We start from the raw sequence: 18230 nt of genomic DNA on the forward strand, positions 1-18230 counted from the left end.
AAAGGTCCGTCTAGTCAAAACTATGGTTTTTCCAGTAGCCGTGTATAGATGTGAGAGTTGGACCATAAAGAAAACTGAGCACTGAAGAATTTCTGGTTTTGAACTGTGGTGTTGGAGAAGACTCTTGCGAGTCCCTTGGACTGCAAGGAGATCAAACTAGTCCATCCTAAAGGAAATCAGCCCTGAATATTGTTTGGAAGGACTGATACTGAAGCTGAAACTCCAATACTTTGGTCACCTGATGGGAAGAACTGACTCATTGGAGAAAACCCTGATGCTGGGAAAGATTGAAGGCAGGAGGAGAAGGGGACGACAGAGGATGAGATAGTTGGATGGCATCACTGACTCGATGGATATGAGTTTGAACAAGCTCTGGGAGTTGGTGAAGAACAGGGAAGCCTGGTATGCTGCAGTCCATGGGGTTGCAAAGAGTCAGACATGACAGAGGGACTGAACTGAACTGAACCCTTAAGTGTGGAATCTAGAAAAATAGCATAGATGAACTTGTTTGCAAAACAGAAATAGAGACACAGATATAGAAAACAGACATATAGATACCAAGAGGGAAAGTGAAGCACGGGATGAAATGGGGGATTGGGATTGATGTATATACACTCTATGTATATCATATGTAACTAATGAGATCCTGCTGTGTAACACAAGGAATTCTACTCTGTTCTGTGGTGACCTAAACAGGAAGGAAATTCTAGGAAGAGGGGGATATATGTACACATACAGCTGATTCACTTTGCTGTACAGAAGAAGCTAACATAACACTGTAAAGCCACTACATTCCATTTATTGGAATATAGAGGAAAAAAGAGAAGGAGTGACCCATATAAGGGCGGAATGACAGGCAGTCTGGGCTTTGCTTGAAAATATTTCAGGAAAGAAAAAAGAAGATGAAGCAAGTGGGACCAAACTCACCATCGTTGCTGAATGTGGTTGATAAGTACCTGGGGTCATTGTACCATTTTTTTCTACATTTTAGATGTATGAAAACATTTGTAACAAAAAATAAACTAAATGAGATAGCACTTTACTCTCATGACAAAAATGATTGAAAATGTGAAACGTTGTGGGCAAAAGTTTATGTCCTGCCAGGGCCAAGCATGACCTGCAAAGGCGCTGGTGCAGGGTGGTCAGACTTGCCCTCCCTCCCTGGGCTGCAGCGGTGGGCAGGGGGCTGCCTCTGCAGCCCGTCGGCCTCACGGAGAGTCAGGGCGAGTGAGGGCTCAGCCCACTGACCCCCAGCACCACCTGATGGCCTGCACGGGGCACATCTGTGGGTGAGCCCCGCTGGGCCCTGGCGTGGAAAATCAGGGTGCCTGGGGATTTGTGAACACGCCTGCAGACTGCTGACGTCCGGGAATGCTGTGGATAAAGCAAATACCAGCCTTTGTGTGGGAAGGGCTGACATTCAGCTGGGGCAGCGGGATGCAAAACTGCTGAGAGCAGCTTAAGCGCGGCAGAAACAATGCCGGGATCACCCTCAAGGCCCCACTTCCTGCCGACGCAGGGCTTTGCCAGGGTCGGTCCCCAAACTCCTGACGGGTCCCAATTTGTTCAGAGGTTAGAGAGATGATCTTGGGGACTGTGACTCATGCTCCCCCAAACACACACACTACACCTCTCCCCACATGGGCACCCCCTTGTACAGACACACATAAGCACACATACACAGAGACACACATATATACGCACAGAGGTGCACACGAACACATACACAAAAAGACATACGTTCCGCACTTGCATGGACACAGAGACACACATACCCTACATGTGCATCCCCCCATATAGACACGCACACAGACAGATATGCACACACACACACACACACATAGAAAACAGACACACCATACAAGCACCCCCCCCATACAGACACACGCACAGAGACACACATACACACACAGGCACACACTTGCATCCCCTCAGTAGACACACACAGAGGCATATACTGGGGAGCCTGAGGACCTCGGCTTCCTGCCTGCCCCCGCCCCGGCCCTCCATGAGCCTGGTCCTTCCTTTCCAGGTGGGGGCTCCAGGGCCAACCCAGGCCCAGGAGGCAGACGGGCACACCTGTACATGGCATCTGCTCCCTTATCAGTACTGGGGGTGGCCTTGGGGTCAACTCTGTGGCCTTGTAGCCTCCATGGCTGGGCTGGGTGGGAAGACTTCTTTTGGGGTCTGGGGATAGGCCAGAGGGCCAGAGACATGGGAACACAGCTGTCTGGTCACTAGGGATTTGCACAGATCAGGGTCCTGGCCGGGATGGCCTGGCTTAGCGCTCAGCTCGAGGGCAGGGGTCCCTGCACAGGCCTGCGGGGGTGTCTTTGTGACAGAGAGCAAGGTGGCTGGGCCCCCAGGACACCTCCTCGCTGGGCGTCCTCACCCTGGAGGCCCCGCCGGTCTCAGGAGCACATTGCTGGGGTGTTGGGGCTCCACTTCTCTTGGGCATCACTTTGTGGTCAGCGCCCAGGACCCCAGTAAACAGCCCAATGAACAGAATGGGGAAGACTCACCCTTCCTCTGAGGCAGCCAAGACTAAACACTCAGGGTTCGGTAGGATGACGGGTTTTCCCCCCACTTTTAGATTACTGGATTTGTCCAAATTCTGAACAAGGGCAATGGACCACTTTTATAATAAAAATGCAATTTAAATTAGAAAGAACATCACAGGGCTCATTGGTCCTTTTCTAAAAACTTAGTTCACACAGACCTTCTTGAGAAAACCCCTCCTGTCAATGACCTGCTTTTGTTCCTGGGAGTAATAAAAGGACAGTGTTGAAGGGCTGCGTCCGCCAGGGTCGTCCATGAGGCTGTGTGGTCCTCAGAGCTCAAGCCTGACCACTAAGGGCTGAGAGGCAGGAGCCATTGCCCTGGGTGGGTTTGCCAGGGGTCCTGTCTCTGGGTGGCATGCGGAGGGTGTCACCTCATGCTTGCAACAACCTGGTGTGGACGCTTAGAGCATCGTCTCTTCCTGGGGTTCCCAAGGCTGCTGGTGACCAGGCGGGTTACAGCTTGGAACTCCCAGAGGCGGGGCCAGAGTCCCGGCCAAAGGGCTCCACTCAAGGAATTTCTGAGAACTTCTGAGGGGACGCATGTATGGTGGACTTCAGGTCATCCCTGGAAAGCTGCAGGGCCCATGCCACTCTTGTCAAGCTGCAGACGGCCCCTGGGTTGCCAGTGGGGTGCCCGGAGGAGCCCAGGCCAGTGGCACGCCGGTGCATTTAACCCCGGGAGCCAGTCACTTTGGAACCCTTCCTTGTCCACAGAGCACAGTTATTTCCAGTGTAATCGGAGAATAATCATGGATAAACATGAGTTTCCTGATTTGTTTTTTAAAGCAAACAATTAACCATAAAATAGAATATATTTCCATCTTAAATCAGTGTCCAAAACTGTTTGTACTGCAGCATCACATGTAACAGTCTGTGCTTCATTTCACAGCTTTTTAAACATGCAGTAAAAGTGCCAAAATGCTCCCTGGTGGTTCAGTGGTAAAGAGCCCGCCTGCCAAGCAGGAGACACAGGTTTGATCCCTGGGTCTGGAAGATCCCCTGGAGATGGAAATGGCAACCCACTCCAGTATTCTTGCCTGGGAAATCTATGGACAGAGGAGCCTGGCAGGCTATAGTCCATGGGGTCGCAAAAGAGTTGGACACGACTTAGTGACTAAACAACAACAAAAGTGGTGAGAAGTCACATAGAACCACAGAACGAGGATAACTCTGGTGCTGTGGCTTTACATGGGCTATCACTGTGATCTAAAAATCCCGTGTTTAAGCACAGAAATAAGTCACATCACAGAGGCCAGAGGTGAGAACTGTCCTGGGAGCCTTAGTGGTTCCTGATCTTGGAAACTGGCTGCAGAACAGAAACATGGAGTGGAATCTGCCAGCTTTGGGCTGGCCATGTCACTGAGGGTCCTCCGAGTGATCACCATTTCCAAATGTTTGCATGCTCAGTCGATCAGTCATGTCTGACTCTTTGTGACTCCATGGACTGCAGCCCCATCAGGCTCCTCTGTCCATGGGAGTCCCCAGGCAAGAATACTGGAGTGGGTTGCCATGTCCTCCTCCAGGGGATCTTCCCGACCCAGGGATTGAACCTGCATCTCTTAGGTCTTTTGCATTGGCACATGGGTTCTTTGCCATTAGCGCCACCTGGGAAGCCACCTGGGAAGAGATGGTTAAGAAAAAAGAACTCTTCAGATGTGAAGCTTACACACAAGCAGGCCCTCTGTGTATTTGTGGATTCCATGTTTGAGGACAAGTCTTCCGCATTAGGTGCTTAGGCTGCCACAGCGCAGAACCACACATGGGTGGTTACAGAGCAGGAATGATTTCTCAGTGTGAATGCTGGTAGCCACAGCTAGGCGCAGCAGGGCTGGACCCCCTGAGGCCTCCCCCTCTGGCGTGGAGAGGCTATCTCCTGCTGTGTCTTCACAGGTTATTTCACATGTTTGGGGACCACTGGTGTCTTCCCCTTGTAAGGACACCAGCCTAGGGGATGAGGTCCTCCTAGGTGTGTGTCTGTGTCCTTGTCCCTCTTTTCGTGAGGACACCAGCATATCAGGCCAGGACGCATTCTCACAGGCTGATCTATCTTAGCTTGATCACCTATTTAAAAGACCTGTCTGCAAACAAGTTCACGTTCTAAGTGCTGGGGGTTGGGACCTCAACACAGGAATTTGGGGAGATGCAAGTCAGTCCATATCATCTACTCTCTGACATTTATTTCTGACCCCGAATAAATTCTCACAGCTCTTTTCACAGCCACTCACTGAGCAGAGCAGACGACATGGAAAATCTGAGTGGCCAGACATGCACGTCCCCAGCCGAGGGCGACAGGGCAACTCCGCCTGCTTGTTTCAGCTCGTGCTGCAAACCAGCCTCTTTTCCAGGCCAGTTGAGTGCCAGATTTTTTACATCTTTGTGCTTTTTCCCGGTGATTTTGCTTTTCTCATGGTCGAAGCACAGTGGGAATGCTGTCTCGGGTCCCAGATTCAGGAGGCTGGGCTGTGACCTCCGGAGAAAGTAGGGTGTCACAGAGGAGCTTTGTTACAGGAGTGAGTTATGGGGATGCAGGCGGGAACTCAGGGTTAGTGAATCAACAACACGCATGAAATCAGCTGTCTTTACTTAGAAACACACACCAAACAAGCTCAAGTATTGATTGGCTGATGAAACTTGTGGCCAGAGGCTGGCAGAACTCTGACCCTGTGCTACCCTTGGGGCCACGACTCACTAGCTGCTAATTCGTCTTTCACAGCAACTTTATAGGATGTTCCTACTTCCAATAAATAGACCAACTACATTTTCTAAGAATTTTTTTTTGACTCCGACCATTTTTAAAGTCTTTACTGAATTTGTTACAATGCTGTTTCTGTTTTAGGTTTTGGTTTTTGGCTCCGAGGTAGGCAGGGTCTTAGCTTCCGAGGTATGTGGGATCTTAGCTTCTTGCGTGTGTGCTAAGTTACTTCAGTCGTGTCCAACTCTGTGATCCCATGAACCGTAGCCTCCCAGGCTTCTCTGGCCATAGGATTCCGCAGGCAAGAATACTGGAGAGGATTGCCATGCCCTCCAGGGGATTGTCTCAACCTAGGAATCGAACACGCGTCTCATGTGACATTGGCAGGTGGGTTCTTTACCTCTAGTGCCCCCTCGGAAGCCACTTTAGTTCCCTGACTAGGGATGAAACCTGCACCCCCTGCATTGGAAGATGAAGTCCTAAACACGGGACTACCAGGGAAGTCCCAAGAACCAACTAGATTATTAGGTAGACTAACAGAAGAAGAGGAGTATATTGCACCTGCATAATTAGAACAGATTTTAGGTGGTCTGTTCTTGTTTTAATAAATCTCTGCACACACACACAGCGCACCCCTTAGCACACAGCTGTGAATTCAAGGAGGAACCCAGACCTGGATTAAAAGGGTCTTGTTTTCTCAGAATCCAGGGTGGGAGGGGCTGTGTGTGAGAGGCCAAGTGTGAGCAGGAGAAGCCGCACAGGTGAGCTGGAAACATTGGTGCCCATTGCCTTCATCTGCCATCCTTCATCTATCCCCGGGTTCGCTCTGCAGAGCCAGGCTGGTCCACCTGCTGCGGCACATGTTACCCAGTTTTGGCCAATAGGTGAGGTAGGCAAACAGGAGATGAAGTTGTTAAGGCCTGAGGTGTAAGTCAGCATGAACTAGGTGTTGTCTCTGAGTGATGTGAGCTTGTATTGGGTGTGATTGGCAGGACTTTCCTGAGCTGAGCGTCCCTTCAATGGATGCCCCAAGGGAGGGTCACAGCTCTCCCCAACCCTCGGTGCAGTGGGGGGATTCCAGAACCCAAGACTGTGTCACCTTATGCGGCAAGCAGGGAAATAAGTTTCCTTAAAGAGCAGACTGTAAGAGAGGGGGTGATCCCCAGGAGGGGCCAGCCCTGCTGACTCTTGGATCTGAGCCCAGTGAGATGCAGGTGGATTTCTGATCTCCAACCCACAAGGTGATACATTTATGTTGTTTTCAACCACAAGTTCACGGTCTTTTCAAGGTCACCATACTCCAACTGTCCAAAAAGGCCTTTGTTGTGGAATGATCCTTTTTAGTGGTTAGAGCAGCTGCTGGAAACCGATAGGGCGCTGTCATCTTGGCCTTGAACGGTACCCAAGGGCTCTGCAAGAAGGCCTCTGTAAGAAGCTGCAGGCTTCCCTGATGGCTCAGTGGGTGAAGAATTTGCCTGTGATGCAGGAGACATGATCCCTGAGTCGGGAAGATCCCTTTGAGGAAATGGCAACCCACTCCAGTATTCTTGCCCGGAGAATCCCACGGACAGAGGAGCCTGGCAGGCTGCAGTCCAAAGGGTCACAACAGAGTTGGATGTGACTGAATGATTAAGTACATGAGAAACTGCAGGAGGACCCAGAGATGAATAAGATGAATAAGTGTCTTGCTGCCTGGACTATGCATGAGAAAGCCGGCTGGGGTAGGGCATGGGAATGGCTCTGTATTATGCTGTGAGTGGGGAGGGGGATGGTGCATTAGTGTAAGGCTCCCAGAGGCCACGCTACTGAGAAGTACGAAAGCCTTAAAGCCGGGGGTGTCCTGACTGTGGTGGGTCTCCCTGGAATGCCTTCTGGGCCATAGTTGGACGGGCAGACCAGTCACATACCTGGCACAGGGCAGGGCACCTGCTTGAAGGAGCCTGGCTCTGTCTGTTCCCAGGCCTTGAGGTTTGCAGGGACGGGGTCCAGAGGAGACTCCGGCCCACGCGGTTTCCCTTGGTCAAAGCAAATCTGCCTCCCTTCCTGGATGCACACAGACGCCATGACAGGCCTCCCTGGTGCTGGAGTCACAGGCTCTTTGTAGCTTCTGAGCTGCACTTTTTGTCTTTCCCAAGGTTTTTACAAGGATGTATCATTTTTGTAATCACCAAGATATAAGGGAGGAAATTCTGTCTTAAGGAAATGCAGCCAAACCTGGTATCTGTGGGGCTCGGGGACCACTTGGGCGCCTGTTGGCTTGTGAAGCAGGGGTACGAGCTCCCCCTCGGGGGGCAGCCGTGGGGTCACAGGGGACCGTGTGTGCAGAGAGGGGCGCTGTCCCTGGCACACGGACCCTCCCCTGGGGAAGGGAGATGAGAGTCTTCCCTGTATACCAGGGAGAGCGTGGGGGACGCAGAGCCGCCACAGAGCAGCTCCCTGGGGGCCCCGTTCTCCAGGCGTGGGGAGCTCCCGCTGGTCGGCGCTGCAGCCAGGGCTGGGCGAGGTGAGCGCTCAGCCTGGCCGGCCCCCGATTCTGCTGACTGGGCGGCCTGCCTCCTGAGCTCGCGCTTTCCAGACAAATCCCTCTAATGCCTCCATTCTGCCCCAGCGTATATAGGCAGGGCCCGCAACCCAGTTCCTCAGTGCGCTGCCCACAGGCCCTGCTCTGACCATCTCCTCGCCCCGGCTGCCCGCAGAGCCGTTGCCCGCCATGGATATCGCCATTCAGCACCCCTGGTTCAAACGCGCCCTGGGCCCCTTCTACCCCAGCCGGCTGTTCGACCAGTTCTTCGGCGAGGGCCTCTTCGAGTACGACCTGCTGCCCTTCCTGTCCTCCACCATCAGCCCCTACTACCGCCAGTCCCTCTTCCGCACCGTGCTGGACTCCGGCATCTCTGAGGTGAGACTGCGGGCACGCTGCTTCCTGCTGCGGCCGGGGGGCGGGCCGGATAGGAGAGAGGGGCTTCTGAGGGCCAGCGGGGGCACCCTTGCTCCTAGTGCTCCCATCGTGTCTCGTGAAGCGGGTGATAAGGGCCGCGGGGCCACTTTCCCTTCCTGCCCAATCTCGTCCCTCCTGGACTCAGAGGCTGGGCAGGCCATCCCCCCAGCAGAGCCTCCATACCTCTGGGGTGGTGGGAAGAGGAGCTCACCCACTGTTAATGCCTCCTGCCCTCAACTCATGACCTATATGTGGTGGGTGAGTTCCCACCGTCATCTGGGGTCCCCGAGAACAGCGCCACTGGGGCACGGGCGCTGGAGGGCCGAGCTTCATGCTCCGAGGCTGCGCGTACCCTCCGGCCGGATAACTAATGTGGGCTGTGCTGCCTGAGGTCGGGTCGGAGGCCTCCTGTCTGAAGCCGTCTGTGGCCAGAGCTGCAGAGTTTGCCCAGCTGCCCAAGGCCAGGCCCCCGAGGGCAGCAAGGAGGTCTACAGGCTTTCCCATTGCAGGGTCCAGCTCTCTGGGGGTGCTGGGTCTCACCACTGCCTAAAACAGAGAACTGCCTGGAGCTGGTGCAAGGCTGACCATTCCGAGGAGTGAAGGGGGAGTGTGTGAGGAGCTGGGTGGTCTGTGCAGACCGCTGGGAACATCTGTCCATGTGCAGAGATAGGGCCCCAGGCTGTTGACAGAGAGGTGGGCAGGGCCCAAGTATTTGATCTCATCAGCCATCTGAACAAACCATAACCAGTCCACAACCATAACCGGATAGTCAACCAACCCATAACCTGCCAAAAAGCCAGCAACTAAGACATAACCAACCCTACAACCTTAACCCACCAATCTATAACAGGCTACTCAACCCCTCACCAGTCAGGCGGACAGCAGACCTCTGAGGTTCTGGTTGTCGGCCGAGTGTCCACTCGCTCCTGAGTCCCGGGTGCCCCTGTCTCCGGGCGCTCGGAGGGAGCGGTCAGAGCCCTGATGGTTCTTTCTGTTCCGATAACCCGGGACCGAGCCCCGGCCACCCAGCTCTGGCCGCTCCAGCCAGTCCCTGTCCCTGAGCTGCAGCTCTGCGGGACCCACACGGGTGCTTGGTTTCAGGTCCGATCCGACCGGGACAAGTTTGTCATCTTCCTGGACGTGAAGCACTTCTCTCCCGAGGACCTGACGGTGAAGGTGCAGGAGGACTTCGTGGAGATCCATGGCAAGCACAACGAGCGGCAGGTGAGCCTGGGGCTGGCCACAGCCTCGGCCGAGAGGCAGGACCTCGGCTCCAGACCCTGGCCAACCCCGGGGACCTCTGCAGGCCAGGGCAGCGTGGCCAGTCCCCACTGGGGCACTGCTTGGCATCCCTGGCTCTATACAAACCCCTGGGTGATGGGGTAGGGGTATGAAAGACCCCAGGAGACGCTGCACTGAGGGGTGAGCTCCTAGCCAGGCAGGCTTTCACACCAGTCTCACTCAGGGGGGTGGTGCAGCCAACGACTCCTGTTGGAGCCCTGATGCACATTATCTCAGGGGCAGGGGCACAGCCTGACTCAGGGAGGACCCCAGCCAGCCAGGACAGGTCGGAGACCAGGGCTTCTCCAGTGATGGGGGAGCTGGACTTGGGGGACAGACCCCACCCATCTGCTGTCCTCCCCTTCTGGAGCCCTAGAGACAAGCTTGGACACTTGGGGTTCCGAGTCTTTCCACCTGGAGGTGGGGAGAGCTGGGCCAGGGCATTAGGAGATGGGAATGTCCAGGCATGGCTTTCTGGTTAGATGGACGGCAGGGACCTGAGCCCAAACGGTCTTGGGGCCACAGGTGAAGGGGAAGCTGGACTTGAGGGCGGGGCCAAGGCAGGACCATTTGCGAGAGGTTGGAATGAAATTAGTGAGAAGAGCCAAGGGCCCTGGGAGGGCCCAGATCTCATGCAGGGAGGCAGGGAGGTCCAGGGCCCTGGACACGGCCCAGCACCTGCCGCCCACTGCCTGGAGGAGCATCGTGGGTTTGACCTTGTGCGGCCTGGGCCCCCTCCACGGGGGCTGGGGGCTGCCGGCAGCTGCATCGCCTCTGACCGTGCCCTCGCCGTCCCCAGGATGACCATGGCTACATCTCCCGCGAGTTCCACCGCCGCTACCGCCTGCCTTCCAATGTGGACCAGTCTGCACTCTCCTGCTCCCTGTCTGCGGACGGCATGCTGACCTTCTCTGGCCCCAAGGTCCCATCTGGCGTGGACGCCGGCCACAGCGAGCGGGCCATCCCCGTGTCCCGGGAGGAGAAGCCCAGCTCTGCGCCCTCGTCCTAAGCTCGGCCTCGGCCTCAGCTGCCACCCGCTGCGGCCCCCACACCCATCCATCTGGGGGACCCTAGAAAGTGGGGGCATCCATCTCCCTCTGCTTTCCCCCCTTTCCAGTTCCTTTTCCTCTTCTCCGAGGGCTTGAGGGTTTGAGAGAGTAGCCAGGAGGGCCCAGGGCCCCAGCCTGTGGTGCAGGGACCTCAGAGTGACCCGGATCCCAACATCAGCTCCTCGGTGGAAGTGACCGCCATCACAGCTTCTGCCCCGGAGGTCAGAGAGCACCCGTCTCTGAGCCATCTCTGGGTGGCCTCTGGTCTCCAGGCCCAGCCGGTGGTCCTGGCCCTTGGTGGCAGGCACTCTCATGAGGTCCGTCTGGTGGGGGCTCCCCTGTGCCTGGCCTCTCAGACCCCCTTCCCTCAACCCTCTTCTCTGTAGCGCCGCTCTCGGGGCATCTGGTCACCCCTGAGAAGGCAGCCCGTGGCAGTCAATAAAGAGCAGGTGACACAAGCAACTTGCGGTGTGGTGGCTGTGTGATCTGTCCGGGGCTGGGGGCGGGGGTGTTGGGGGTCAATGGAGAAGGCGAGGGGGACTTGTCGTTGGGTTGGGAGGTGACGGGGGAGGGGAGGCAGGGTCTACCTGTCCCTGTTCAACCCAGCCACCTCTGAGTGACCAGGTCACATCCCCGGCTCGCAGACCAGTGCCCCCTCGACCTCAGCTGTGCAGAAAGGCGGGGTCTCCTCCCAGGGTTGGAAGGAGGTGGGGAGGGGGACGTGGGAGGGAGAGCAGCTGAGGTCCCCTTTCTAACTTGCGTGCAAACTGGGTTGCCATGTGGGGCCTCATCATCCTGCCCAGGCTCCCTTGGGGTTTCGTTCCCTAAGGGAGGAGGGCAGGCGGTCAGAAGTGTCCACTCTCCTAGGCACCATGCCCTGGGCGTCTGTGTGGGAGGTGCCCCTTCGCTCTGCCACTCCCTTCTTGGAGCAGTCATGGGGCCCTCGGGGGGCTTCTGGTGACCAGGGCTGAATATCCCTCACCCAGAGGGGTGGCTTTCTCCCTGTCTGCCCAGACTCCCCCGAGACAGGAGGAGACTAGGCGAGCAGCCTCCACTGGGGAGCTGGCAGGGGGCTCAGCCAGGGGCCCTACCAGCAGCATGGTGACCAAGGAGAGGGCAGTGGGGCTAGACGTGGCTTCTGGGAGCAGAAAGCAGGCAGATGCCCAGGTCGGAGGCAACCCTGTCCTGGGGAGTGGAGGCTGGGGGCCCTGGGCAGCCTGATGGGGCCAGTGGGCTGGTCCTTGGGGCAGTGTCCGTGTTCTTCCTCCTGGAGAAATGACACCAAGAGAGGAGGACACGTGGGAGAACTTCCAGAAGTGAACCCTGCTCAACACAGGGAAACAGCTGCTGTTACGGGGGTTTTTAGTGGAAAGCAGTGGAACACACACACACACGCACATCCTTGTAGCCTGGGGTTTCTCTAGGTCTGGCCCCCATCTACAGAAGGGTCCTCCCTCCGTGGAGCTTCTCCAGACTCCTTCCCACCCCTACCTGCCCCGTTCCTTCCAATAGGAAGCCCCCTGCCACCATCCTGCCTTTTCACCCACAACCATGGAGGAGGGGGCACCTTGTGTAACTGGCGCAAATGGCCACCGCACTTGGGGTCTGGGGAGGGTCTCTTTGGAGGTGGCAGGTATTTAGGAAAATCAGAGTCTCTGAAGCGGCCTGCTCCTCTTGGGTCCCCCCAGAAGGCGCCTCCCTTTGTGCACACTCGCCTCTCATTGCTTGGGTCTGGGGGGCCTGGGTCTGTGGGTCTGGCTGCAGCCAGGACGGAGTTGTTACTGAAGGTCGCTGCTCTTGTGTTCACTGTGGTTCCTTCCCAGCTTGGTCACGGGCTGAGCTGTGAGCCCCCAATCTCCATCCTGAAGTCCTCACGCCAGTATCTCAGAAGGTGATTATTCTGGAGACATCCTTGTCATTCAGTTGCTCAGTCGTGTCCGACTCTTTGCCGCGCTATGGATTGTAGCCTGCCAGGGTCCTCTCCATGGGGATTCTCCAGGCAAGAATACTGGAGTGGGTTGCCATTTCCTCCTCCAGGGGATCTTCCCAACCCAGGGATCGAACCTGGGTCTCTTATGTCTCTTGCATTGGCAGATGGATTCTTTACCACTAGTGCCACCTGGGAAGCCCATTTTGGAGACCAGGGTCTTTGAAAGGGTGAGGAAGTTAAAATGACTCCTAGCCCTGCAGGACTGGTGTCCTTATAAGAAGAGAAGGTCGGAACACAGACACACATGCAGAAGGACAACCACTTGGGAACACAGGGAGGAGCCGGCTGGCTATGTGCCCAGGAGGGAGGCCCTAGAGGACACAGCCTTGAGCTCAGGTTTCCAGCCTCCAGGACCATGAGAAAATGAACTTCTGCTGTTTAGGCCTCCCTGTCTGTGATATTTGTCTGCTCCCCTCTTCAGGCTCATGTTCATCTACCTAATGCAGGCCTGGAGCACATCACCTGTGTGGGTGCCAGGCCCCCACTTGCCCTGGGGAGCCTCTGGTCACATCTCTCCTGGGGGACACCTCTCTCTTGGGGGGGGGGACCTCCCTGGCAGTCCTGGGCCACCAAACCTGGCCCTCCCCTCTCTAGGACACGTGGCTGTCCCCACGACCAAAACCAGCAGACCGGAATCGACCAGAAGGTGGAATTGGTCAGCATCCCCCAAAACTGCCAGTCTGTGGGACCCACTAGATGACCCAGAGAACTGGAGACCCAGAGACCCAGAGAACTGGAGCCTGTGGGGCTGGAGTTGGGAGTCTGTCTGTCTGATGACTCCAGTGGTACCGACGACCAGGTGAATCTGGGGATGCTTTAGGAAGAGTGACCATTTCCCTGGGCAGGGTGAGTATGGGGAAAGGCAGTCCCGTGAGGATCCACCTCCTCCCTCAGGCCTCATTCTACATCTTTGTGGGGAGGGGGGTCAGCATCTCAACCTGACAAACACCAGCTTGAATATGGTTACGAGGTTCTGGAGCAGGAACAATCCTGTTCCCAAGTGGGGTCTCATTTTCATTCTGAGTGGCGAGATCATCACTATTGTCATAACGTCATCACTGTTGTCAGCAGAAGTGGTAGCAAGAGCACTGATTGAGCACCTACTGTGTGCTAGGCACTGTGCCAACCGCACTGGCAGCTGGCAGCCCCCAGGTAACCCAGCCACCTGTAATGGGCCCCACTGTTAGGGGGAAACCAAGGTTTAGAGGATGAGTCACTTGCCTGACATTCCCCATTGGTGAGGGCCTCGCCAGGACCCACCCCATCTGCTTGACCTCAAAGGCAGGACTCTGAACCCCTACTTGATGGGTATTATTATATAGCATCTTCCCTAACCTGTAAGTCAGTGGCTCTGAGGAAGCCAGCCTGGTTGTTCTGCAGGCAACTCGTTGTGTGACCACAGACAGGTTTATCAAGCCCTCTGAGTATCACCAGTTTACCAGGGTGGTGGACAAGATGCTCCTGGGATGTCTAGTTCCCAGACGACACCTGCCACTCCAAGTTTTACCACCAGATGGCAGCAGAGGCTCTGCCTTGGCTGCTGAGGCCACGCCGGAAGGAGGCAGGGTGCTTGTCACAGAGGTCACCTTCATGGGTCCAGACCGCGGGAAGCAGCCACAACACACATCCGCAGAGGCCCTTGCTTGTGTGGGCAGGGCTGGCTGTGTAGGGAGCTCTGAGAGGCCCCCATCCTGATTCAGGGAGCCAGGGTCCAGCAGAGGACTCCAGAACAGACACAGAAAGCCCCATAGGGACCCAGGGATATTTCTCTGTAATAAGCAGTTTTTGCCTTATTATTTTTTTTTTTTTGCAAAAGTCATTTGAAAAAGTGGAAATCATTGCCTTGGCAGACCAGCACCGTGCTGGGGGTTCCCGCAGCCCTGGCGGGATCTCCTCCCACACAGAATGACGAGATATGTCAGCCTGCCCCAGCCACCTGTCTCCCCGCCCCCACAGCCGCTGCTGGGGAGACTCGAAGAGCAGCGTCTGTCCTCCCATGTCCCAGGAGGGCACGCGGACCCCATGGGCAGCCCCAGAGCTTGGCACAAGTGGCCGGGTCATGGGCTCAGAGGTCCTGCCAGCCAGAAGCTGCGGGTGGCTGCTGGGGAGCGGGCTGAGACCCAGAGGCTTATGCACACGTGTCAGAGCGGCATTTGAAAGTGGAGAAGCTGCCTTGGGACCTGGGATCCGAGGGCTGATGCTTGGACCTGCGTCCCCACGGGCAGGCCCCTGCTGCAACAGGGAGGGGAGTCGGGGTCCTGGAAGGAGATTCCCACTCAGGCCGCAGCCAGCTGAGCGGTGGCCCGGATGTAGGTTGCAGCCCCCACTTGGCCCATGTCAGGGCCAACTCCCTGGCTGCTGCCGTCGCTGGGCAAGGTGCTCTGATGCGGGGTTTCCTCCAAGATCCCAGGGCAAGGGTGGAATTTCAGGGGTGGGGGAGGCGGGCAGCCCCATGCCTATGTGTGCAGGCTGCTGTCAGAAAAATAGAGCCGAGTAGAAGACACGCACGTGCACACACACACACAGCAAGTCACATACACGTGCAGACACACACAGGCATGCAAGCACATGTGTGCACACCATACAACACACGGAGCAACAAATGCACGTGTGTGCACAGCTGCACATCCATGCGCACAGAGAACACACACACACACACCTGCTCTGGGCTCTATTTTCTGCTTCTCATTGACTTCCCTCTGTGTCTGGTTTGTACTTGAACTTGAAGACACAGTCACACAAAGATGTTTCCTGCCAGCTTCTCCACCTCCAGGGGAAACCTCCTGTGTGTGTAGGTCAGCAGATCCGTCACATCACTTCTAGGGAGACCCAATGTTCTTTGTGTTGCTGGAAGCACCTGCTGACCCGCTGCTGCTACAGACTAGTGAGAGAGGGTGGGGCAGTGTGCTCAAGGGCACCCCAAGGTCACGGGGATGGAGTGTGAGGAGCAGGGTGGCTCCGTCTTCCCTGGGACTGTCAGGTCCCCAGAGCCCAGCTTTTCTGCACAGCCTTCCCCCCTCCCCCAACCAAGAGCCAGAAATCAATACAAAAAAGATCTGGCTCAAAATTGTGGCTTTCCAAGGCGTCTTCAGAGACTTGCTGCAGGTAAGGCTGGGGGATGGGTTTGCAGATTGCTGCGTATGGAGTGGGTGGCGCTCTGGGCTCAGGCAACGGAGACCCATCAGACCTGGGGGCTGAGTGGGAGTTGAGACACCCACGCTCTGTCTGCAGGAACTTGGAGGCCCTGTGCTGGCCCAGGGGCGCTGGGATGAGGGTGAAAGGGGCAGTTCCTGGAGACGCTGGAAATCAGTTTCCTCTTGTTGGCTGGTAACAGCGATGTGGGGTTCTCCCGGGCTGGTCTATGCCTAGAGCTCACCCCCGGCTCCCTGCGGGGACTCACCAGGGGCTGTTGCAGCTGCTTCCGCTTGTCTCCTGTGAAAAACCGAGCTAAACCAGGGGTCTGAGGACACGTGGGCTCCGAGGGGGTGAGTCCCAGCCGTCTCCTCCCAAGCCACATCCTGACTGTCTTCACCGCCCGTTCCCTCAGCTGTTGTAGAGCTTGTTTCCTGGGAAGGACAGCTCGTGTCCCGGTCAGCTGTCCAGGTCTCCAGGGCTGCCGAAGCAACTAACCATGAACCAGACAGCTTCAAGCAATGGACATGTGTTTGGTGGCCAGAGTGGTCAGGTCATCGGTCCTGAGGAGGCTTGAGGGGGTTCCTTCCCGGCTCCTGGTGCTGCTGGCCTCCCTGGCAGAGGCCACATCTGCTCCCTGCCGCCAGCTCTGCCTCCTCCAGGGTCACGGGGCCTCCCTGGCTCATGGCCGTGTCCCCCTGCTCCCCTCACCCTTTCTCTGCCTCCTCCACAGTCATGGGGCCCCCTTCCTGTTGTGTCTCTGCTCTTCGTTTAATGACACTGGTCACTGGATTTGATATCCACCCGGGTAATCCAGATTGAACCTGGGTCACGGCAGTGAAAGTCTGGGATCCTGACCACTAGGCAACCAGCGCATTCCAGAATTGCCTTCACTCCCATCTGAAAAGACTGTTTTTCCAAATAAGGTTGCATTTGCAGGATCCTGGGTTTAGAACTGAGGCAGCTCTTTGGGGGCCCCTGTTCCACCCAGGCCAGGACTGACCGCCTGAGTCACACTCCCTCCCTCGCCTGTTGGCACTCTCCTCTTGGCCCTGGAAGGAAGTCTCTGAGGTCAACAGGACAGACACCAGCCCATTTTAAGGAAGAGGAAACTGAGGCCTAGAAATGTACAGCTGGGGGTAGGCGGCCTGGGGCACAAGGAGCCCCGGCACAACCACCGACCGGGTTAACCCAAGTGGATGTTCCTACGCATGAAGTGAAGGGCAGGTCCCTCAGGCCCCTTTGTGAGTGAATTCTGTGATGCCTTGACTTCGTGGTAAATGACAGTGAGTGATCTGTGAAGAGTTTGATGACCACCCCCCACCCTGCCCCACCCAGGCCAGGCCGCCCCATAGTCTATCATAGCAGCCATGCTACTGCTTTAAGATCTGAGTTTGGATACATCTGTCTGAGGTTCCTCGCCACACCCCCCCAGCCCCCAGAGCCCAGCCTGCATCCTAACACTTGGAGGCCTGGGTTCCTGTTTAGGCGTTGCTATGGCAACCCTCTTTTGCCCACCCATGGATGACCCGAAGACTGGCGTCAATGATTCACCTATTAGCAGACTCATGGGGCAGCCGCTGACCCGGGCCCAGGCGCTGCCGCCCACGGGGCCCCAAACATTCCTTCCCGGAACCAGGAGATGCTGGCGCCACTCAGGGAACATGGGATCAAGTCCCCGCCCTGCCAGCAAGACCGTCCTGGAGCCTTGCCCAGGGACGTGGCCCCCGAGGCCCTGTGCACCAGGGAGGGGGTGGGCAAGGGAAGGCCAGGGGGCCTCTGGGTCCCCACCCCCCTGGGGGCACTCCCAGGCGGCTTTCTGAATCACCTCCACCCTCCGTCTGTCCTCCCAGAGAGGAGAGTCGGGCCGTGGGTGCTGGCGGCTCCCCCTGTCCCACTTGTGCTGAGATCGAAGGAGAGGGGAGCAGCGGGGTGTGGTTTCTGTGTTCCTGTGAGCGCCCGTGGGGCCTGAGGTCAAGGGGAGGTGGGGTAGTGTCCACGTGACAGACTCAGTGCCCCAAACACCGCCCCGCTCCCCGCGTCGTGAGGACTCACACGTGTCGGGGTTGGCATGTTTTGGGGTGGGTCTGCTGGGGGATGGTGGTAAGTGTGGGTCTCAGGAAGCTGGCTGGGACCTGTCATGGGAGGGCAGGGACTCACCACCATGACCTCACAGACGGGGAAGCGTTGTCCCTGCCCCTGGCCTGGCCACTCAGCCGGCCCCCTGAGCCCTCACTGTGCCCGACAGTCAGGGGACCTGTGGGGTGTTGTCTGGACACAGAGGGGCCTTGGGGGGGCAGCAGGGTGGAAAGGATGGGAAGAGGGTGCCCAAGGCCCCCCTTTTGTGAGGGTATGGGGGCTGACCCCCGTCCTTCCCCTGCCCTGCTGGGCAGCGCTCTTTCAGCTCCAGGCCCCCTCACTGCACTGGCCCCCACTCCTGAGTTGGGGTGTCATGGGTGATGGAGTTGGGGTGGGGGAGGGGAGCTGAGGGAGACCCCAGGCGAGTCCACGGGTGACTGGTGACCTCCCTCCTGCACTTGAAACATGGGGGAGCCGGGGACACAAGGTCACAGCCCCCCTACCTCCT

At 56.9% G+C, this 18230-nt stretch overlaps 1 protein-coding gene across 1 annotated transcript; it reads left to right on the forward strand.

Annotated features, from left to right (window-relative positions):
- Positions 1-7963: 7963 nt before the first annotated feature.
- CRYAA (crystallin alpha A) lies at positions 7964-10481 on the forward strand. Its single transcript, XM_065943061.1, has 3 exons — positions 7964-8152; positions 9293-9415; positions 10272-10481. The coding sequence occupies exons 1-3, from the start codon at positions 7964-7966 to the stop codon at positions 10479-10481; spliced, it is 522 nt and encodes a 173-aa protein (XP_065799133.1).
- Positions 10482-18230: the final 7749 nt, after the last annotated feature.

The sequence above is a fragment of the Muntiacus reevesi genome, chromosome 8 (assembly GCF_963930625.1).
Source record: "Muntiacus reevesi chromosome 8, mMunRee1.1, whole genome shotgun sequence".
NCBI classification, from domain to species: domain Eukaryota; kingdom Metazoa; phylum Chordata; class Mammalia; order Artiodactyla; family Cervidae; genus Muntiacus; species Muntiacus reevesi.

Bases quoted from the DNA above. Each gene is read 5' to 3' on its own strand.
- CRYAA (XM_065943061.1), top strand. From the start codon at position 7,964: ATGGATATCGCCATTCAGCACCCCTGGTTCAAACGCGCCCTGGGCCCC. The intron at 8,153-9,292 runs GTGAGACTGCGG...GCTTGGTTTCAG, and splicing joins TGGACTCCGGCATCTCTGAG to GTCCGATCCGACCGGGACAA. The intron at 9,416-10,271 runs GTGAGCCTGGGG...CGCCGTCCCCAG, and splicing joins GCAAGCACAACGAGCGGCAG to GATGACCATGGCTACATCTC.